Source organism: Capra hircus (genome assembly GCF_001704415.2).
Source record: "Capra hircus breed San Clemente chromosome X unlocalized genomic scaffold, ASM170441v1, whole genome shotgun sequence".
Lineage (NCBI taxonomy): Eukaryota > Metazoa > Chordata > Mammalia > Artiodactyla > Bovidae > Capra > Capra hircus.
In genome coordinates, this window is record NW_017189517.1 from 48480869 (window position 1) to 48505702 (window position 24834).

General features: G+C 35.2%; 1 protein-coding gene across 1 annotated transcript in view; it reads right to left on the bottom strand.

Annotated features, from left to right (window-relative positions):
* LOC108634446 (protocadherin-11 X-linked) overlaps positions 1-24834 on the bottom strand; it is a gene marked incomplete at its 5' end in the record, with an annotated part of 732405 nt that overhangs the window by 314496 nt on the left and 393075 nt on the right. Inside the window, one exon of the mRNA XM_018044115.1 lies at positions 19057-19086. Within this exon, the coding sequence (XP_017899604.1) occupies positions 19057-19086 (30 nt within the window). The remainder of the gene's footprint in view (positions 1-19056; positions 19087-24834) is intronic.

The following is a 24834-nucleotide window of genomic DNA, read 5'->3' on the forward strand; positions in this document are numbered from 1 at the left end:
GGTAGTTTGAGCATTCTTTGGCATTGCCTTTCTTTGGGATTGGAATGAAAACTGACCTTTTCCAGTCTTGTGGCCATTGCTGAGTTTTCCAAAAATCCTGGCATATTGAGTGCAGCACTTTCACAGCATCATCTTCCAGGTTTTGAAACAACTCAACTGGAATTCCATCACCTCCACTAGCTTTGTTCGTAGTGATGCTTTCTAAGGCCCACTTGACTTCACATTCCAGGATGTCTGGCTCTAGATGAGTGATCACACCATCGTGATTCTCTGAGTCATGAAGATCACTTAATTACATTGATACATATTTTGTTGACTCTTTACAAATTGCCTCTTTATTTTTATTAATCATCTTTCCAGATGGTTTTGCAACTTTTACTGTCAACTTCTTAAGTATGACTATTTTTTAACCACCAATTTTTTCCCCACAATGTGCATATACAAACACATGTAAAGTTGGATAGATTGAAATAGATACTTGACCATATGTAAGCAATCCTTGCTTCAGAAATATATGTAAAAGATCCAAATGCTTGACTTTATGTAAATAATCCTTGATTCAGAAATGGAAAGCAGGTTCAGATGAGCAGTGGTATGGTCAATAGAAAAATCCAGTGAGACACTGAGAAGCAAGATTTGATGGTGCATCATCTTCTAGTTAGCTTAGACCAATGAGCTCAGTACACAAATGGCCTTTATCCATCACCACCACTGACACTCTAAAATTCAACTAGTTAAAAAACAGATGCTCATGTTTACAATGCTATAGAGGGAACTCATTCTGAACCTAAACATACATTTTGTCAATTCTTTGATTCATTTGCTGAAAACAATTTTTATACTTCCCATCTGGTGGCTCAGATGGTAAAGTGTCTGCCTACAATGTGGAAGAGCCGTGTTCAATCCTTGGGTCAGGAAGATCTCCTGTAGAAGGAAATGACAACTCACTCCAGTATTCTTGTCTGGAAAATCCCATGCATGAAGGAGCCTGGTATGCTACTGTCCATGGGATCACAAAGAGTTGGACACGACTGAGTGACTTCACTTTCTTATATATTTATTTTTTGCAATAATATTAGAAAAGATCTCAAGTATTTCCCACATTTGATACTATACCCAATAAATAAAGGGCTACTTTCCACTATAATGTCAATATTTTTAAAAATCTATTAGGTTAAATAGCTTTATCTCTCAAAGGATTGGTTGTTCATAGTATATATATTCCTTAAAAAACTAAAACATAGAGCTATCATATGACTCTGCAATCCCACTCCTGGGAATACATCCAGAGAACATGGCCCAAAAAGATACCGGCACTCCAATGTTCACTGCAGCAATGTTTATAGTAGCCAAGATATGGAGACAACATAAATGTCCATCAACAGAAGATACTTCTAATTACGAAGGAAAAAGTAAAAATGACTTGTATTTACATGATATTAAATGTGTGGAAGAAAAGTGAACTGATCAATTAATGAACAAAGTTTTTCCACATAGCCTGGATATTGAAATGTTTCTAAAGTTAACATCACAATTACTGGATAATTTTTCCAGAAAAAAAATATTTTGATATGATATAAGCATAGCCTTAAGGAAAAAGAATGAAAAGATAAGAGAGTGCATTAAGAAAAATTGAAGCCTAATGAAAATCATCAGAGGCAAAAAGAGAAAATTAAAATGACTGAATAACTGAAAAATTACTTCAGTTAATTCAGTTTAAGATAAGGTGAAATAGGAAATCATCAAATAACTAACAGTTGCTGAATTTTCTGATTTCCAAACTGGGCTATTCACAATAATTGTTGCTCACATAAACAGTAAAAATGGTCAAACTACCTATGAATATAGATATGGCCATAGACCAAAAACTGAGATGTACTGTGTATTTAAAATTGTATTGAAATGTATTTACTATAATATGTAAACTGATATTACTTTCAATGATTGCAAATGTATCTTTTTCAGTCATTGTTAAATTGTCTTTCAAAAATGTTGAAATTGCATTCAACTCATGTCTTAGTTTAGGCATTTCTAGCCAACAAAGTTGCAAACCTAGGCTATTATTAGTCTTAAAACTAGTATGAATATATATCTGTAGCTAACATCTAAAGTTACATTTGACCATAGTAAGTCATCTAAATGTGGGAATTTGGTATATGCTTTTAGAATTTTTTTTAATTTAATTACTCTAAATCACTTTGGTGGTTTTTATCTCCACATTATTTGAAATGAAATAACTTATAAAAGACAATATATTCCAAAAGGTAAAAAGCTAAAAATCCAATATATTGAATTTAAAAAGGAAATTTTAAAAATTAATTTATTTCGATCCGAGACTAATTACTTTACAATATTGTGGTGGTTTTTGCATGTATATCAACATGAAACAGCTACCAGTGTACATATGTTCCCCCATACTGGACCCCCTTCCCACCTCCATCCCCACCCCAATCCCTCTGGGTTGTTTTAGAGTGCCAGCTTTGAGTGCCCTGCTTCATGTATCGAACTTGCACTGATCATAAGAAGAGAAGCGAAAAGCAAAGGAGAAAAGGAAAAATATAAGCATCTGAATGCAGAGTTCCAAAGAATAGCAAGAAAAGATAAGAAAGACTTCTTCAGCCATCAGTGCAAAGAAAGAGAGGAAAAGAACAGAATGGGAAAGACTAGAAATCTCTTCAAGAAAATTAGAGATCCCAAGGGAACATTTCATGCAAAGATGGGCTCGATAAAGGACAGAAATGGTATGGACCTAACAGAAGCAGAAAATATTAAGAAGAGGTGGCAAGAATACACAGAAGAAGTGTACAAAAAAGATCTTCACGACCAAGATAATTATGATGATGTGATCACTCACCTAGAGCCTGACATCCTGGAATGTGAAGTCAAGTGGGCCTTAGAAAGCATCACTACGAACAAAGCTAGTGGAAGTGATGGCATTCCAGTTGAGCTAATTCAAATCCTGAAAGATGATGCTGTGAAAGTGCTGCACTCAATGTGCCAACAAATTTGGAAAACTCAGCAGTGGCCACAGGACTGGAAAAGGTCAGTTTTCATTCCAATCCCAAAGAAAGGCAATGCCAAAGAATGCTCAAACTACCCCACAATTGCACTCAACTCACACGCTAATAAAGTAATGCTCAAAATTCTCCAAGGCAGGCTTCAGAAATACATGAACCATGAACTTCCAGATGTTCAAGCTGGTTTTAGAAAAGGCAGAGGAACCAGAGATCAAATTGCCAACATCCGCTGGATCATTGTAAAAGCAAGAGAGTTCCAGAAAAACATCTATTTCTGCTTTATTGACTATGCCAAAGCCTTTGACTGTGTGGATCACAACAAACTGTGGAAAATTCTGAAAGAAATGGGAATACCAGACCACCTGACCTGCCTCTTGAGAAATCTGTATGCAGGTCAGGAAAGAACAGTTAGAACTGGACATAGAACCAGACTGGTTTGAAATAGGAAAAGGAATATGTCAAGGCTGTATATTGTCACCCTGCTTATTTAACTTATATGCAGAATACATCATGAGAAACGATGGGCTTGAAGGAAGACAAACTGTAATCAACATTGCCGGGAGAAATATCAATAACCTCAGATATGCAGATGACACCACCATTATGACAGAAAATCAAGAGGAACTAAAAAGCCTCTTAAAGTGAAAAAGGAGAGTGCAAAAGTTGGCTTAAAGCTCAACATGCAGAAAACGAAGATCATGGCATCCGGTCCCATCACTTCATGGGAAATAGATGGGGAAACAGTGGAAACAGTGTCAGACTTTATTTGGGGGGGCTCTAAAATCTCTGCAGATGATGATTGGAGCCATGAAATTAAAAGACACTCACTCTTTGGAAGGAAAGTTATGACCAACCTTCATAGCATATTCAAAAGCAGGGACATTAATTTGCTAACAAAGGTCCATCAAGTCAAGGCTATGTTTTTTCCAGTAGTCATGTATGAATGTGAGAATTGGACTGTGAAGAAAGCTGAGGGCAGAAGAACTGATGCATTTGAACTGTGGTGTTGGAGGACTCTTGAGAGTCCCTTGGACTGCAAGGAGATCCAACCAGTCCATTCTGAAGGAGATCAACCCTGGGATTTCTTTGGAAGGAATGATGCTAAAGCTGAAGCTCCAGTACTTTGGCCACCTCATGCGAAGAGCTGACTCATTGGAAAAGACTCTGATGCTGGGAGGGATTGAGGGCAGGAGCAGAAGGGGAAGACAGAGGATGAGATGGCTGGCTGGCATCAGTAACTCGATGGACGTGAGTTTGAGTGAACTCCAGGAGTTGGTGATGGACAGGGAGGCCTGGCGAGCTGCAATTTACAGGGTCACAAAGAGTCGGACACGACTGAGAGACTGAACTGAACTGAATACACATATTTCAATGCTATTCTCTCATATCGTCCCACCCTCACCTTCTCCCACATAGTCTATTCTTTGCATCTGTCTCTTTTGCTACCTTGTATAAAAGGCCATCATTACCGTCTTTTTAAATTGCATATGCTACTGCTAAGTCGCTTCAGTCGTGTCTGACTCTGTGAGACCCCTTAGATGGCAGCCCACCACGCTCTTCCATCCCTGGGATTCTCCAGGCAAGAACACTGGAGTGGGTTGTCATTTCCTTCTCCAATGCATGAAAGCGAAAAGTGAAAGTGAAGTTGTTCAGTTGTGTCCGACTCTTAGTGACCCAATGGACTGCAGCCCACCAGACTCCTCCATCTATGGGATTTTTCAGGCAAGAATACTGGAGAGGGTTGCCATTGCCTTTTCCAAAATTACATATATATGTGTGTGCGTGTCTGTTAATATACTTAAACAGGAAATTTTGTGTGTTATAGTAAGCTGAATTTTCTACTTAGGAAAAAAGACTTCTTAGGAAGAGAACTGCATTTGCTTTAATAGATTAAAACATAACAAGGCAAATCTATAAAACATTAAGATGGTGCATTCCCAGTGGATGAATAATTCCTGACTAATAAATTATTATATCTCATATGAGTTTCCTTCCCTTTGAGTAGAGGAAATATAGATTAATTTTTGTCCTGAAAGGTATTCAATGAGCAAAGTTGTAGTAGTTTTTCCATGGCCAGTGTCCGAATTGTGATTTTGATGTAAGAAAACATTGAAAGTACTCTTGAGCCCTTTCTCAATATAGTTAAGATCTCCACTTGAAAAGTTGCAACGTCTGTGTCAAGTTACACACCACCAAAGGAAAGAGTTAAAGTTGAAGCTGAATAACATTTAGATCTCAATAATAATATTCTTTCTTTCCAAATTTCTAATCTCCTAAGCCACAACTCCTCAAATTTCAGTGAAAGCTTAGTTTAAAAGCCTATCTTTTCTTTCTTTTATGATTTTGACTGTGCTGGGTCTTCCTGGTGGTGCTCAGGCTTTCTCTCATTGCGGTACACAGGGACTTCTCTCTGGTTGCAGCACTAGGGCTTCTCTAGTTGTAGAGCATGAGCTCTAGAGCACATGGGCTCGGTAGTTGTGACCCGCTAGCTTCTCAAATAGTGATGTGTGGGCCCAGGGCATGTGGGATCTCAATTCCTTGATAAGGGATCAAAGCTACATCCCCTGCCTTGCAAGGCAGATTCTTAACAACTAGACCACCAGGGAAGTCTCGAGCATTTATTTTGTTAACAAATGTTACCATATATCTTAAACACAACATAGTGAAGTAATTCCAAGCAGTGACGGTAACAGAATGGAATGAGAAAGGAATGATAAGATGTTATTCCTATGACATTATAGATTCTGTCTATTGAGAATATTCTTATCTTTACTGAAAGCATACGGCAAAATAAACTTAACCAAAAGCACATAGAATATGAAAGAAAATGACATTGCTTGTTTTCTCTTGATAGTGCTGATGATAAAGATTTGCACTAAATATTAAATATGGTTAATGCTTGGTATAAAGTGTTCCAGTGAGGATGAATTTCTGTTTTATATTAAAATATCAATAGGGATGCTGAAATAGCAATAATATTCTCTGCTATAAAAAGTATTAATAATAGAGTGTTGTAACACCTCAAAGCACAGTGAATATATCTCTCAGAAATATTATTATGAGCCATGCAAACAAGTTTTATATATTGAATAGTATGTGCCAGGCAGATAATGACACTTATTTTAAAAGGTTCTATATCTAAGAAATTTCTTTAATCCTACAAAACACTGCCAAGAATACATCAAGGATTTGTGGGGTGCCATTCATATTTAAACAGATGTCTTGATAACAGCCACTCGAATAATGAGTACAGAGAGAGAGATCAAGGATTCACAGTTCACACTCTTGAGTAAAAGCAATATAATCTTGGGATTTTTTGCACATTTTGTAAATAGGTCAAAGAGGACTCTATATATCGTCAGTTTCCAGAGTTTATTTCATGAGCATGCAGTGTTTTCTTGCCATTCAGTTCTTATGCACTTCTCTCACTACCATTGTCTTTAATTAATCCTCAGGATTCATTTGAACTCCACCTTTAGCTGGCTAACTCCTGCTCTGATCATTTTCCAGCAGTCTTTCCTGTTTGACAAAACTTTTACTTATCCAGTGGTGCTACGATATAATCACAGGGAAAATGGAAACGTTATTCAACTATTTCATGTTTATAGATTTCTAATGAGTACATTTAAGTCACTCAGTCATGTCTGACTCTCTGTGACCCCATGGACTGTAGCCCACAGGGCTCCTCTGTCCATTGATTTTCCCGGCAAGGGTACTGGAATGGAAGAGTCAGACACGACTGAGTGACTTCACTTTCACTTTTCATTTTCATGCATTGGAGAAGGAAATGTCAACCCACTCCAGTGTTCTTGCCTGAATCCCAGGGACAGGGGAGCCTGGTGGGCTGTGGTCTCTGGGATCGCACAGGGTAGGACATAACTGAAGCGACTTAGCAGCAGCAGCAGCATATCATTAATAATCACACGTGCATATATTTACTAGGCTTGATTAACCTCATTGACAAACATGTTATTGGTCATTGCTTGCCCTTTCTGTGATTACTGGTCCTACTTTGGCATGCAACCTATATTTTACGTCAATAAAATTAGGGCACTATTTTCATAACATTCATGAAAGGACCAATCAGCCCAATTTTTTCCTCAAACTTAAGATTTTATATGGAGGCTTTGCCACAGAAACAAATAAAATTTGATAAATCTAAATTAAAGACAGCAAGAATTGAATAAAGTAGTTCTCAGAGTTGTCTTATATTTGAAAAATCTAGGGAGCTTAAGAGACTACCCACGCTTGGGTCCCACTCTAGAGATACTGATGTGCTTGCTTGGGATGCAAACTGGGTATTGCCAGGTTTCAAGTTGTTCCTAGGTGAGTCTAACATACAGTCAGAGTTGAGAAGCACTACAAAAACTACCTCCCCACTTGAGAATCACTGTGCAGTGAGCCATGTTAGCTGACAATCGTAATAAGATTGGGAGAAGCAACTGGACTAATTGAGCATTTGCTACCTACTTGCTTCACAAAACCCAACCAAAGCTAAAAGCTTTACCCACTAAGAACTTTTGTTCACTAAGTTTATTACTTTGGTTTCTGCTATGAAGTGTGATTTTTTTCCTGCCACAGGTGGCTTCTTTCCTCAGTTGTTTAACAGGATTTCCTGTTTTGCAATAGTCACTGAAGTTTTTATGGCTAATCCGAAGCATGATGTTTTCAATCAATTTAACACCCAGACAACTTTACATAGGCATTACAGAGCTAGTATCTTCTCATCAATAAAAATGATGCATAACCTGTTCTGAGTTACACAGAAAATAATTCTCAACAATCACCTTTATTACAGAATATGAAACGGATCCCAGAGACAGTTCGTTTAATGCTAGAGATTTACAGCATTGCCTTCACAACTGCTTACTATGGAAAAAAACCAACAACAACAACTAAAGGTCAGTATTTGAGATTTGCTCCACTACACATCTTGTTTTAATGAAAATAAGGAGCAAAATCTGTCATGTTAGAAATGAGATGCACTGTTTGAAGCATTATGCACTTCAAGGAGAAAACTCAATTCATTCGACAATCAGTGTTTAAAGTATATTTGGATAACAGTAGCTCTCACTCATAAATATTAAAACAAGCTGTTAAAGGGTATCTGATAAATACTGTAGGCCAGGAGGAGTTAAATATAATAGGAAAGGGTATGCTAGTTGAACAGAATAAAAATGCAATGGTTTATGTGACTGATATAAGCGAAAAAGAGACCAAAATGTAGGTACTCAAAAACATAAACAAGAAGATATTGTATGTTAAAGAAAGGTTAGGGAATATACAGAAGCTCTTACCTCTTAATGAGTAAACCTGATAGAAAAATTAAGTACACATGAGTGGAATTTATCTTTATTCAAGAATAATAATATATATATATTTATAATAATAGATTATTATAATAGTTAAATAAGATTGTTAAATAAGCTAGTTAAATAAGATTGAATTTTTAGTTTACATATCTATTTTCCTTACTACACAAGGGGGTCCTTGAGGTCAAAGAAACTATCTGAACCCTTAGATATTTTCATCACAAAGCACAGTCTGACACACAGAAGCCATTCTGTATATGCTTGTTAAATAAATGACAAATTTTCCTTAAATATTTATAAGGTTTCAAGTAGCATGATAGCCATAGACTAAGAAAGTTATAAGACATCTTGAATTATTAATTCTTTATACCTCAACATTATATTATAAAATTTATCACTTTAGTGTCTCTAAAGCATAATCCTAGAAGCATTTTTAGGGTATAAAGAAATAATTCAAGTAAATGAGGCAGACTAGTTTCATAGGAATCCTCAATAGATGGGCTAGGAAATTAACTAACATGTTCATAGTTTTTTGGTAAGATAACATCTGATGATTAATTCTCAGAGGCTTCCCTTTGAGTTCCCTATGAGTTAAGTGGGATATTTGCCCACCTTAAAAATTAAATGCATGATGAGGGGCAAATATGTGAAAAAGAAAAGAATACAAGAAAGTATGTCAAAGATAATGTATCTAACCTAATGATCACAAGATACAAGACTCTAAAATTTTTGTTTTATTTATAAATGTCTCAATATCTGATTTAGCAACACTTGCTAACTATTTCTGTTGAAGAAATGTATGTTCAGAAGAAAACTCCTGAATCTTCCAATATAAATGTTGCTTGGCGAAAAAGAGATGACTGGCATTATTACTCCACTTATACTGCACTCTAATGGGACTTCCCTATAGCTCAGATGGTGAAGAAACTGCCTGCAATTCAGGAGGCCCAGATTTGATCCCTGGGTCAGAAAGATCTCATGAAGAAGGAAATGACAACCTACTCCAGTATTCGTGCCTGAAGAATCCCATGGACAGAGGAGCCTGGTGGGCTAGTCTATGGGGTCCCAAAGAGTTGGACATAACTAAGAGACTAACACACTCACACTGCACTCTTAAATCCAGATATTTTGTCATAGAAGAAGATAAAATATTTGAACCGGTACTATCATGCGTTGCCAGACTTCATCTATGTTCATGGGCCCAGTCTGCTTATAACATTTGTCATTAGTGTGTGCTTGTTCTAATCCTCCAATCACGCTGCTTAAGGGACGCAACACATGCAATCCATATTGAAAATATGATAATGAAGGAGTTTTTGATGATGGAAAGACTCAATGAAAATTCTACATATCTTGTTACTATAAAGTTCACAGAATTATGGATATTAGAAAACTATGAAAAGTTAGCATCACTGCAAAAGAACATGGTATAACATATGTGAACGTGACTCATATATGCAGTATAAACTGAATAAGAATCTGCCCTCTACTGGTGGCAAAAAAGGAATAGATCATGGAGTAACTAAGCCTCAGCTCAGTCATGGAGAAAAATATATGATTGAATGAAATAAACATGATTTATCTAGTATTTCCAAAGAAAGTGGTCAGCAGATATCTCTATAGCAATGATATTGGCACAGTTTATTAGAAAACATTATCCAATAAATTGCCTAAGAAAGCTTCCTCTCCTAACTACTTTCAGAAATCAAAATATATGAAATAAGAAAGAGATATGCCTAAAGTGCAAGCAATATTGTAAATCAACTATACTTCAATTAAAACAATAAAAACTATAGGAAAGTAAACTTAAAAAGAAACAAACAGCAACACTTTAAATGGATGAATTGTATCTCCAATAAACCTATAAACCAAAAGAAGATGAAAGCAAAATAAATCTTTTTATAAACTAAAACAAGGGGAATTTTCCATTTCAAAGGTGTCATTAATTTAGCAGTGAGAATATCCATGTCACTGTTTCTGATATGAAAATCTAAATTTAGAATAGAATTGTAATAGTTTCAATTGTTTGGTTGAGATCAGAGGCATAAATCCCAATCTGAACAGTATAGTTTAGAGTATCAGTTTCAAAGTACCAGTGGTTGAGTTATTCATAGACAGTATCAAACAAGGCATCTAAATTATGTACTGACTCAGATGGCACTGACTGAAGAGAAGCAAGGACTTTCAACAGTCACTAGAGAAAAAGGAGTGGAAAACCGCCCAATCTGTCAAAATGGGAACAGTACATACAGGATAGGCTGAATTTGCAACTACACCTAACAGTACTGTAAAGCTAAAGGCATGGGAACAGCGCATTTAATACACATAAGAGTACTATTCAAATACACCTTGAAATTGCTTTCTCCTTTTCTACTGCTTTGAATCAAATATTTTTCAAAACCTTTTAAAACTCTGACTTATTTTACTTAAGATGTCACTGTCTATTGTTTCCCATACATTCAGAATAGGGCTTACAGTTGAAATGCATATGTATGATTTTATTTCAGACTGTCCTCAGTACTATGCCACACACAGAGTGAAAACATCTGTTTCTCAGAGATATAATGGGTGAATTTTGATTCTGCAAGGTGAGACTATGGATAGGCAAAATACTTAGAACATTTTTAATAGAGGCTTAGAGTTTTTCAGTAAGGGACAAGGAAGAGGACACAGTACAGGCACCCCCTATTCCATTCACTTTTTTGGCATAAGAGGAAAGAAAAATAACATTTTTAAAGAAATAGCCCAAAATGGACAGTTCAGTCAACTGGGACCTTACAGAAAAATACTTGGAAAAAAAAAATTTCAAAGCATCAGAGTTTTAAAAAGAAGACTCTTCTCAGCATTGATTTTCCTAGGATACCTCCATACACAGCAAAGAACAGGTTACAACTGCCTGAATTAGGGCTAAAGAGTAGCTCACTGTATGTGATATCAATTTCCTTATATTTTACATGCAGTCAGAGGACCTTAAAAAGATTTATAAATCCCTATATAATCAAGCATTTGCTACTACATTAGTTGAATACTCCACATTTTATTTTGGAAAAGTAGAAGTCAGTTTCCTTTGGATTAAGTCAATTCAGTTAAACTCATCAAAATTTGGAAATTTAAAATAAGACAAATACAGCAAATATTTATAAAAAGTAAACAAGATAGGATAGTGTGCTAGTGACAGGTTCAGGGCAGGCCATCCCAAGATATACTGCTTCAGCATATTAATTATTTTGAATGAAAGTAACAAGAAACAGCAAGTACAAGGAAACTCTGACCTTCCTTTGTCCCTCTAACAACAGGAAATGAATCTCCAATGTGAAAGATATTTTTCTTGTTCCAGGAGAAAGAGAGAGATTCTCATGACCAGATTCAGAGAAGTCGGGGATGAGAGGTTGTACAGAAAAACCTTGTTACCTTACTTCTTTACTAAGCTTACTACCCCAAACCCAAATCCCTGCGTATTGTTAACCCTTCACAAATGTATTGTTTCTTTATCTGGAAGATATAAAAGCTGCCTGCTTTGGTTACTTCTTTGAGCATTATGAGCCCCCATACATATGAAATTAAATTTGGTTTTCTCCTGTTAATCTGTCTTATATCTGTTTAATTATTAGACCAGCCAAAGAATCTAACATGGAAAAGTTTTCATTTTCTACACTAGGAATTGAAAGGATACAGAAGAAATATGTACTTTATTAACATGAACTCACAATCCAGCTGTAAACACTATGTTTATGTGTAGAAATGGATGGACAGATCACAGATGGCTTTATGGAAGAAAGGTTTCCAGAAATAATGAGAGAGGGACAGTTTTTAAAATGTCAAATGTAACAGAAATTCTGGAGATATTAAGCAGAAAATCTTGGGCAAATGATGAAAGGGTTATATTTCAACTGAAAAGAAAGATTATAGCAAGAAATGTGTGGTGGGAAAATGCAGTTAAAAGAGATGATTCCTTCAATTTAGTAGTGAATTGTAGCAATGGCTAAAGAGTATTCAGTCTACTTGGAAGGGTAGCTATTTCATATTTATTTTCCTTGGCAAACGACATTTAAGTATATTTAAAGGAAAAATGGAAGTGGAGTATAGAAAGAGACTAAAGAGCTAGATACTTCAGCAATTAAAAGGGAACAAATGAGATACTAGAAAGAAAATCAGAGATATATTGGTGTTACAAAGATGGTTTCCATCTTAGGACGTAGGACCTAAAGTAATTCAGGGTTGGAGTTTGTAAAAGAAATTTGAAGATAGTTGAAAAGGTTTGGGACAGTCATTCAAGCCCCAGGACATAAAGTTAATGAAAAGGAGCATAGAAAGACTAAATTTTCATTCACTACCCATTGAGTTAAATAATCAGTTCCAAAGCAGAATAAGAAGCTGTTAAGACACCACCAAAGGACTCAGAATATACCTGCAGTACAATGCCCCTGGAAGAGCCTATCTATGGAACATATGTAGGAAAAAGGTAAATAGGTTTGCTTGTAGGTGGTGATGCTAAATTAGAGCACTTAGTGTGATTTAACTTTCTCATAGCATTATTAACATTCAATTGAATGCTTTATTAAAAAAAACTGTTTAGTATAGAAGAAATAGCATTCACAATTGCTGCAGATTTAGCTTCATGCATTTGCTAGTTTATCATGCTGCAAAAAGTATTATAAAAATAATCTTTCATTAAAGCCAAGGCCTGTGGATATATTTCTTCATAAACATACCCTTAGAATTAGTTTCATTTAGAGATAACCTTTAAAAAATATCTCAATATGCTGTGTTGTATTCAAATTCTTAAATTATACAGTTAGAATAATTTATGATGAAGAAACTTCCCAATATTCCTGGATTATTGAATAGGATAAGGGAAGAAGTGCCTTGGAGACACCAGTAAAATGGTTAATATATATATATTCCTTTACATTCTCATTACCTCCCTCTTCTTCATGTAGCCTTGGAGCAAATGACTACACAAGCGCCAGAGGTCTGGAAGAGGAGAGGTCAATGACAATGGCTTTTATTTGCTTTTTGACTATAGTTACTCTTTCTGATACACACCAGCCTAGTCTGAAAGAAGCCATTTTGTAAATTCACCTCAGGCAAATATACATAAATAAGAAATATACTTATTTGAGGATCTCATTCAGTTCCATTTCTGTCATTTTCAGTTTCCCACTTTTATGAACATACTCTTAAACAAGCATGGCCATTTGGGCAAACCCTAAGGGCAATTTGGATTCAGGTTTAGCTAAAGGGGGAGGGATCTTGAAAAAAAAGTCTAAGTGGAAATTTTTAGGTTAGTTCTAAGGGAACCAGTTTGTGTTTGAGCAAGAAACGTTACTTTGTTTTAATAATAACCAGGTTCAAGCAATTGTACTTCTCTCAAGTTGAAAATAAACATTGCTAAGGGACTCTATTGGAGAAGACTCTTGAGAGTCCCTTGGACCGCAAGGAGCTCCAACCAGTCCATTCTGAAGGAGATCAGCCCTGGGTGTTCTTTGGAAGGAATGATGCTAAAGCTGAAACTCCAGTACTTTGGCCACCTCACGCAAACAGTTGACTTATTGGAAAAGATTCTAATGCTGGGAGGGGTTGGGGGCAGGAGGAGAAGGGGACGACAGAGGATGAGATGGCTGGATGGCATCACCGACTCGATCGACGTGAGTCTGAGTGAACTCTGGGAATTGGTGATAGACAGGTAGACATGGAGTGCTGCGATTCATGGGGTCACAAAGAGTCGGACACGACTGAGCAATTGAACTGAACTGAACTGAACAGTAATTTATTCAATCACACGTGGTTATGTGTTGAAATGTGGTTTCCCCTTAATTAATTCTTAGCCCTCCCACACTAAAGAATGATGGCACTATGGACTATGGCATTTGTTTTGTTTTTCTCTTTGAATGTCACTAGCTTCTCTATGAAATGTAATCTTTTAAAAGGGAGGTAGAAAAACTTGTCTATCTCTGTACTTTAAACCTCTGATTTAGAATCTAAAACTAGTCTGTTTGGTGAGGCCTCTGAGGTCATTTAAATGTAAATAGCTGGGGCAGTCATTGAGCAACTCTAGGTCCTTTGATGTTTGAGTTTCTAGATCCTTTGATGTGTGAGACTCTAAGACAAAGCATTCATTTAGATACTTCTTTCTTGGCTAATATGGGGCCCCCTTTTTTTTTATTTTAAACAAATGCAGGAACCTTATATTTTTCACTTTGAATTAAACTGAAAGTAAAAGTCATATTTTATCATCTAAATTTAAAAGTCTACATAGGTGAAGTTCAAGAGTTCAAGAGATTATTGAACTCTTTATGGAAACATTTGCAATAAATCCAAAGTTAATGAACATTCTGACACCATATATTTAAGGTTTATAGCTTCCTGAATTTAATATCCAACATCAAATGTATATATAAATGCAATGAACCAAAAAAAGGGCATCACAGGATAGACCTAATCTCCATAGTATATGTTAACCATATTACATCAATCTAGGCACGGAGTGAAAGGGTTTGATAAGGAGTCTGTAGCATCATCAGAGTTGTCAGAGGTAAAATTGTCAAAAAATATTATTCTTCCAGAAGCATCTTAAAACATGAAACATATTCAGGGTAATTACTAAAACACACAAATACATAAAAAACAATTTTGATATGAAAGAAGTATTTGTTTTACGATTTCAGTTTTTTGGTTTTTTTTTTTTTTTTCTTTTTTAGAAGGTATTCTGGACAAATTGTCTGGATTCAAACCATATCTCTTCTACTTGTGAGCTCTATACTCTGGCAAGTCACTTAGGCTCTCTGTACCATGATTTCTTCATCTGTAAAAGAGTTTATAGGATTCATGTTAGGACTAAATTTGTAGTAGGTATAGAGACACAGATGTGGGAATAGAAGTATAGATATATACATATATGCATTTATAGGTATGCACACATACACACACACAATGCTTTGAACAGAGTAAGCACAATATTAGTGAGTTAATTTTATTGTGTTTATTTTGGTATAGAATGGTGCTGGGAAAAATGACCAATTGCTCACAGCTGTCCCTTTTTTATCCTCTGCTTTTGAGGCAGGAGAGAAGTAGGCAGGGCACAACCATGAAAAGAATGACACAGTTGTTGAGAAAGACAGGATGCCACAAAAACTGGATAAAACCTAGGTCCAAGATGGCGGAAGATTTCACTTCCAGGGGACCTCGAGCCTCATTGTATGTTCATTGTAATGCATTAGCATATGCTAAATGACATACCCACTGGCACCATGATAGCTTGGAGGCCAACAGTGAAAGACCCAAAAGTCGGTGGTATCCCAATTCTTGGAAGTCTCTGCCCCTTCCCAGAAATAGTTGGAATAATCCACTTGTTAGCCTATGAAATTACCTAGCCCACAAAAACTAGCAAACTGTATCCCCCAGGGCCCTCTCACATTATGAGATGGAACAAATTTTGCCTATGGAGTGTGCATCTGCCTGAATAAATTGGCTTCTATTCTACTTGGACTCTCTCTTAGATCCTTGACTGTGCAAAGCCAAAGACCTTCCCTTGGGGGCCCATCCCAGGGACTTGCCTAAGACCTGCTACCTCCTTCTCTTACAAGACTTTGTCTTGACTAAACTTTAGTCAAGCATCTCTCTTTCTTCCAGGTTCCAGAGCTCAGCTTGCTCCCAAGCAATGAGCTAGCAGTAAAACTGTGGAATGCATCCCCTTTATAAGGGTCTCATGGGAATCAGCTGACCACAGCAACACACTTTTTCTGATGGATCTCACTGGTCACTTACCATGCTAGTCCAGTTTCTTCTTTAAAAATTCTGCTTATCCTTTTTAATTAAAAAATAATAATAAACTTTTTTTTGTTGTTGGATTTTAAGAACCTGCAGATTTCTGAGATCAGACCCTTCTCTCTGTTCTGAATAAAATCTCTCCCTAAGTCCAATTTGCTTTGATTTGAAAAAAAAAAAAAAATCTTTCACTAAAACCATTTCCATTTCTCCTTATATTGAGATTATATTAATGTTTTAATAATCACAGTTAAAATGTTTTAAGTTAAAATTTCAGGAGCCAGGTATTTTCTGAATTCACCCCAGACATTGTATATACAAAGTCCTAATTTAAAAAAAATAAAAAATACTTTTCTATTTATAGAATAACTACACTAGATAAAATTTGCCATTCTGTTCTTCAAAATTCCAACTTATGACTGAGCAAACAGTTCCATTTCTAAATTTATCAGATGACTGAGAATGTTGGAAAACCTAAAATCTGTAGAGCTTCTCTCTTTCACTTTATAAAGCTAGTAACATTTCATTACCCTTGCTTCCTTCCTTTTAATTGTAGAACTCTTCTATGACCTTTTGACATCTGGGAGGAGTTAATTCTAAAAAAGTCATCATTCCAAGGTCACAGTGATAAGATAGTTCAGAAAGGCATTTGGAAATTCAGAAAGTGAAAATGTTATAATGCTGATATTTTAGTTTATCTCTCAAACACTAATGAAAATACATTTTGACATTCTACTCAGGCACCATTTTCTGGTAATTCTTACACTTGATAAACCCATCCAGGGCTAACAGAGTACCTCGAGCATAGTCTAGACCATCCTTTGGTAAGTTATTTTTCAAAGACAAAATCTAGTCTTCCAAACTATAGGAGGATATTACAAAAAAAAACAAAAAACAAAAAAAAAAAACTTACAAAAAAAATCACATTTAACCTAGCATATGGTTACGGCAATGTTTTGGTTCATAATATAAACAGCATTTAAGGCTTACTGATTTAATTTCCAAAATGTCTTCCATCAGAAGCTTAAGGGAAACCTATTTCTTTCAATCTCAAAACATGGTGAAGAAACCAAGGCATAAATTTTAGGAAATAAATATCAGTGAATTATTTTTATTTTTAGTGGTGGTGCAGTCTAAGCAATGAGGTAACTAAAATTTAACAATATGTGTGACCTAGTTTATTTTTTCAATAGTAAAAAACTTCAAATTTTTCTAGAAAGCTAGACTGTTCATATATACCTGAGCAGAACTTAAAATTTTCACATCAAAGGAGGCAAAAATATACATGTAAAGTCTCTTAAAAAAATGTTGGGAAAACTAGACAGCTACATGTAAAGGAATCAAACTGGACTACTTTCTCACACCATATAGAAAAATAAACTCAAAATGGATTAAAGACTTTAATGTAATACCTGAAACCATAAAACTCCTAGAAGAGAACATTGGCAGCATGCTGTTAACAATATTTGGGGGGGGGGTCTGTTTCTCAAGGAAGGGAAACAAAAGCAAAAATTAAGCAAATGGGACTACATCAAACTCAAAAGGTTTTGCATAGCAAAGGAAATCATCAATAAAATGAGAAGGCAACCTGTTGAAGGGGAGAACATATCTGCAAATGATATAAGTGATAAATGGTTAATATCTAAAATGCACAAAGAACACTTACAACTCAACACAAGAAGACAACTTGATTAAAATGGGCAGAAGAACAGAAGAGACATTTTTTCAAAGATGTACAAATGGTCAACAGATGCCTGAGAAGATGCTTAACATCACTAACCATCAGGGAACTTCAAATCACACCTGTCAGAATGGCTATCATTAACAGAAAACAAATAACAAATGTTGCTGAGGATTTATGGAAAAGGGGACCCTTTTGTGTACTGTTGGTGAGAATGTAATTGGTATAGATAACTGTGGAAACTTTAGTGTCCATCAGTAGATGAATAGGTAAAGAAAATGTGGTATGTATGTATATATGTAATAGAACATTATTCAATCATTAAAAATCATGTCATTTTTGACAACATGGATGAATCTAGAAAGTATTTTGCTAAGTTAAATAAATCAGACAAGACAACAACTGCAGGATCTTATATGCAGAATCTAAAAACCAAAGCAAAACAAAAACAGACTCATAGCTATGGAGAACAAAAAAGTGGTTGGCAGAGGAGAGGGAAGTGAATGAAAAAGGTAAAGAGGATCAAGAGATAGAAACCTCCACTTTTAAAACAGGTAAGTCATGTGGATGTAATATACAGCATAAAGGATATAGTTAATAACATTGTGATAACTTATATGGTTGTATATGGTTCCTGGAGTTATCATGGTCGTGATCATTTCATAATGTATCAAAATGTCAAATCACGATGTAATATATCTGAAACTAACATAATATTGTACATCAACTACATTTCAATTAGAAAAAAATTTCACATTGAAATACGACATTTATTTTTATTTTTTTTTGAAATATGACATTTTAAAGCCCAATTTCTCAGAGAACATCAACCTACTGATTAACCATGTTTATAGTATTTTTCTCAGTGACCTTATCCAACATCATCATGCTTCATATTTACTAACTTTTGCTGTCACTGTTAATTGTGAACTGGCACCAACATGGTCCCTTCTATTGCTAAAAGTTATCATAAAATAACTGTATTACCAGAACATTCACAAAGTGATGCTGTCATCAGTATGTTGTTTTGGCACATTGGGAGAAGAAAATGTTGGTGAAAAATAAAATAAAATAAGCCTTGAAAATTGCTTCCAGGACTGTGTAAGTAATACAACATGTAGAGACAGCTCAGCTTAAAGCTCTTTAAAGGCAGAACTACAACATATGTCATCTTAAATACAGTTTTAATTGCACTTAATAGCTACTGTAGCTTCAGAAATTTAAGAAAAGATAGTGCAACGAATTTTGAAGTCAATTTTCTTCAAAATTGGCATCTTACCTTTATTGTCCTTTTCCCCTCGGATTTCCGCTGATTTAGGATAAAATGTAGGCAAAGGAAGCAAAGTAAAACAAAACAAAAACAAAAATCAGTTTCAATTTGTTATTGCAAGTACATTTAAAAAATGTCAATATTTTCAGTGCAATAATACACAATTTTGGTTTTCTAGTGAAACTATTTTTATTTGTTGCATTCTTCAGTGGTTTCAGGAAAAGTATATAACAACATTGTAAATATCATGCAACAATATGTAGAACAATATAAAACCTTCGATTGGCATCACAAATTGTTATACACTTAGCTCACATAAGCATTAGCCAAGAAAAGACATCTTTCCTGTAAGATATTCTCTTATTATATCATTTATTTTCCATTCATTTTAAAATGGATGAGTTTTTATCTCGAGCATGAACACATTTCTTAAAAAAAAATAATCTAAGTTGGTTGGAGACTCATTATTTAGAAGTAAACATACATATCTATACAGTTTTGGATACTATACCTAAATACCTAAATGTTGATTTTTGTGGGTCTTAGGAACACCTTAATTCAATTCTATTCAACTAAATCCTTTTTACAGCCACCCTGGTAAAATCATTCTTTTCACTTTTATTTAAGACTTCAACCTCAGGAAATGGGCAGTAAACTGATTTTGAAGACTCTGTAAGCATTTAGGCCTTTTATCCCTTGAATTCATTCTCCTTTGTATGGGATGAATACATCACATGATAAAGTATCATGTATCTAACATTTCTAGCTAATTATGTTCCCCAAAGTCCTTTCTCCTAATATTTTATTACATTTTCCTATAATAGTTACAGTTGTGTAAACGTTTCTTTGAGCATCACAGAAAATTGGGGATGAGATAGGGTTGAATTTGAAATAAGGGTATGTACAAAAAGTGATACAATAAGTATAGTAAGAGAATGAATGATGTTGCACAGTGCTTTGATATGATTTCATATTTACTTGTTCATGACAAATATGAAGTTTTTTTGATCTAAGAACAAAGTTTTGAAAAGTAATATTGTTTCAATAAGAGAGTTGAAGTTGTTATGTCAAAGTGTCATCATCAACATTTGCAACTGTTGATAAGTACTCAGTAGTAGTTCAGATACTAAGGGACACTGCTGGGGTCTTATCAATTAAGAACAAATGAAGATGCAACTATGGCAAAGAGATATTAAGAGTACAAATATCCAGAGTCTGTGAGAACCATCTGAGAGTGTTCAGTCCAGACAAGGTGACTCTTGCTGATCTAAATAGCTCTCTGACTTTGGAGTATTAACTCCTGCCTAGGAAAGTGGATCTCTGCTTAGCAGTGGTGAAAATCATGCAGTGGCCTGGAAGAAGGAGATTATCATGCTGGCCAGCATTAATGCCTTCATTTTCCAGTGATACGCTCTAGTAACAAGGGACTTTCATCTTTGCACTAACAACTGAACATCAGTTCTCAGTTGGCTAAGCTCTCTCTCCCAAAACCATCTCACAGAAATGCTAAGAAACTGTTGAAGGAAACCCACTGCTTTGGCCAGATGCAATGATAACCTCTTGCCTGAGTTGTCTTGAAACAGGAGGTCCTGATAAAGAATGTGATGCTGCCACTGAAAACTAACTGGGAGAATTTGGGAGGGGTCAAAGAAAGGGACAGAAGATGATATGTCCTGCCAATCTCCCAGAAACCCTCACACTGGAATCTATCTTGGCTGAAAGATGCAAACATCACCAAGGAGGACCCTGAGTCAGATCAAATATGAGCCAAGAAAGATGATTAGTCAGCAACAACCCAGAAGCTAAGCACATTATCATGAAATCTGAGACTGCACAGCATGTGGCAGAGCAGTCCTTCTGGCTTCTCTTACTCTCCTGCCCTCCACCCAAGAGCCCATTTACAATAAAGTCTTTTGCTTTGTCAGTACATGTATCTCCTTGGACATTTTATTTCCAAATGTTAGACAGGAGTCCACTTTCAGGCCCTGGAAAGGGCCCCCCTTCCTGCAACAGAAAGGTACACCTCAGATAAATTTGGACCTTATTCCTTTCATCGTGCCCTTCGTCTGGAAAAATAGTATAATTAACCTATCATTGGTTTGAAGCATGTTATTTCTTTATTGACTTATTAAGGGACATTATCTATATGCTATTGGCTTGTGAAATTATAATTCCCAGAGTAGACATGTGTTAAATAAAATATTAGCAAATATAATCTCATTCTCTGAGCATAATTTGCCTTGAAACAAAACAAAGGCTCTATATTTTGTTATTCAATGACTTATTCTCAGACCAAAAAGGGTATATCTATATCTATATCTATCTATATATATTTTTTTTTCTGTCATTTTAATATAACTTAAGTTTGCAAGATTGATATTTGAGGCAGATATCCTGATATGGCCACAATTCTATTATATAAGGAAATCAAGGTGTGCTTTTTTTTTTTCTCTTTGGATAGTTATTTTTAGCCTTAAATATTCATATTGTTCTTATGTGTTGATCAAATTCAGCCATCAGTGGCTCTGTGTTAGAATTTCATTTGTCTTTGAAGGCATAGCCTGAGCATAATGCTTTGAATAATCTCTTTGAAGAAAAAGTCCTTGGATTTTAATGTATTTAAACAATTGGTATTTACATCTCCCTTTATATGAGTGGTAATTCTTAAATAACAGGTTAAAAATGTCAACTTTCCTACAGAAATAATATGAGGTACAAAAAAACACTCAAAACTTTATCCATATCTAAGAATATGACATTCATGTCAATGTATGGCAAAACCACTACAATATTGTAAAGTAATTAGCCTCCAATTAAGATAAATAGATTTTAAAAAATAAAAATACCATTCTTTCTTTTATAGAACAACAATAGATCTTTCTATATTTGCTCCATTAGGATTTACTTTCAAGAACACAGTAGATTTTAGTTAGATGTTTTACCGCTTATTACTGAGCAACTCAAAATCCTTAGCAAGACAAGTGAAAATATGAAAACATTAGTTGTATCTATCTTTTAGTAAATTAGTGAATTATTGAAAAATTAATGATAATATTTAAGGCTAGTCAAATATTGAGGAGAACACTTCTTTATCACTGCAGTGAAAAAAAGACAACTCCAGAGTATGTGTTTATTTAATTAAATTATACATTTTAATTAAAAGGAATAGCCTATGCTGTGCTACTTTTGCCCTTGTTTGAGAATTTCTATTGAGAAAAGCTCAAAATAGATCAAGTGGGAAATATTAAAACGATAGGTTTTGCATTTTTCTTACCGCATAGACATAACACAATCCGTCACTATAAGTGGGCCATTCTCATGACAACTAGACAAGCATTAGAAATAAAAGAAAACACAGAAATATATTGGCATGCATGTGAGTAGATTCACAAATTGATACCAGATTTGATGATAGAAACATTTTAAAAAATCAATTCTGGAGGGGAAAACACATGCTGAATAGCAACTTCTATTTTGATGAGGACATGGATTTTTAATCATTTTATGTTTTTTAAAATAACCCCAAGAGATGAGTATTTAATCAACAAAATCACTGTCCAAACTAAATTAACTATAGTGAAGGAGGGAGAAAAGTTCACCAGTCTGAACTTTATAAGCTCAGAAATTTTATAATATGCACTAATCAAGTAGTTTTCACACACTCTTATCAACCTCTAGGTGTGAATAAATTCTCTAACTACCAATAAATAAACATTTCTCCTATTTTATCTAATTTTCAAGATTGATAGAGCTGATTGACCCATTAAAAAGAGGAGCAAGATATAGAGAAGAAGAGAAGCAAGTTTGTTAATATCAATGGAATGATCCAACTAGGAGATCAACCTCAAATTTTAGTTAGCTCTCTTCTGTATCACATAGAATTAGTGCAGTAGAATATGGTGGCAAATAAGCCATCACAGTGAAGAGTTATTCAAGTATACACTGAGGCTGTAACTGTATTGGTACAATCGAAAGAAATAAGATTAAATGATTTTGGTATTCCTCAATATCTATGTGCTTTTGTATTTTAGCTTTATCTGTTTTCAGCCTGTGCATTCAAAAGAAACACAGCAAGAACAAAGTATGAGGTCAATACAACAAATGATCTCTAACCCAAAAGAATATGGCCTCCCTGCAGGTTCTCTGAGAAATTCTAATTCCTTCTTTTACCCATCTCCAGGTTTATCACTTCTCTTCCTTTGCTTATATGTGTACAGTACAGTTTTTACCTTCATTCTGCCTTCATGTATTGCTGCTGATTGCAGAGCATATGTCCTCTTGAGTATAACTGTTAAGAATTTCTGATCAGTAAGGCTAATGGTAGATGAAGTGTTAGTCACTCAGTCTTGTCTGACTCTTTGCAACCCCATGGACTGTAGCCTACCAGGCTCTTCTGTCCATGGGATTCTCCAGGCAAAAATACTGGAGTGGACAGCAACTCCCTTCTCCAATGGATCTTCCTGACCCAGGGATCAAACTTGGGTCTCCCGCATTGCAGGCAGATACTTTACCATCTGAACCACCAGAGAAGCCCCAGTGATAGAGTAAAAGGCAGAGGAACTAAAGTCAGAAGCCAAGGACACCACATCTCTGAACACAGGTAACAGAAAGAGGAAGAAATATGTTAGAGAACAAAGACACCAGAGCTTATCCTTAATTACTACCCTGCCTGCTGATTAAGAAAGAAATAGAACAATATGTGTACAGAGACAATGCATTTAATAAGAAGATAGATTTTAAAAGTTTATTACAATGATCACTCAATAAATCATCAACCATCATTAATTTTTTTTTAAACTGAGTTATAGTCGGTTTACAATGTTGTGTTAGTTTCTGGTGCACAGCAAAGTGATTCAGTCATGCATTCATATATATCTATTCTTTTCTTACTCTACCCTTATAGGTTATTACAAAATATTGAGTATAGTTCCCTGTGTTATACAGTAGGTTATCTATTTTACATATAGTATTCTGTATATGATAATCCCAAATTCTTAATTTGTCTCTCCCCTTTTTCCCCTTTGGTAACTGTACATTTGCTTTATATGTCGATGTATCTATTTCTATTTTGTATATAAATTCATGGGCTTCCCTGATGGTTCAGTTGGTAAGGAATCTTCCTGCAATGCAGAAGACCTAGGTTCGATCCATAGGTCAGGAAGAACCCCTGGAGAAGGAAATAGCAACTCATTCCAATATTATTCCCTGGGAACTTTCATGGACAGAGGAGCCTGGTGGGCTATAGTCCATGGGGTCACAAGAGTCAGACATGACTTAGGGACTAAACCACCACCACCATATAAGTTCATTTGTATCATTTTTTTTTTTAGATTCTATATATAAGAAATATTGTATGATATTTGTCTTTCTCTCCCTGGCTTACATCACTTGGTATGATAATCTCTATGTCCATCCAACTGTGACTCAGTTTTTGTCAGATGGATCAGGTGCAATAGCAAATTGAGATGTTCACTCTGGTCAAAAATAACAAAAAACACTTCTGATGACACGAGCAGGGCTGTGATTGTAACTTTTCTGAATTGCATAGTCAAAATGAAAGCATTTATGACTGTATACACAGAGTAGATATAGAATAAATATTTGTCTAACAAATGGCCAAAACTGGGTGAGAAGTTAAAAAAAAAATCTTTATGGTACATGTGCGTTTATAATATAACAAATTAGAAGCCTAAGGAATCAGGTGTAATATTAATACTATACCAGGTAAGCTTACCCCTCCCCCTAATATACACTTTAAAAATATCAGAATGTGGAGTATAATTTTTA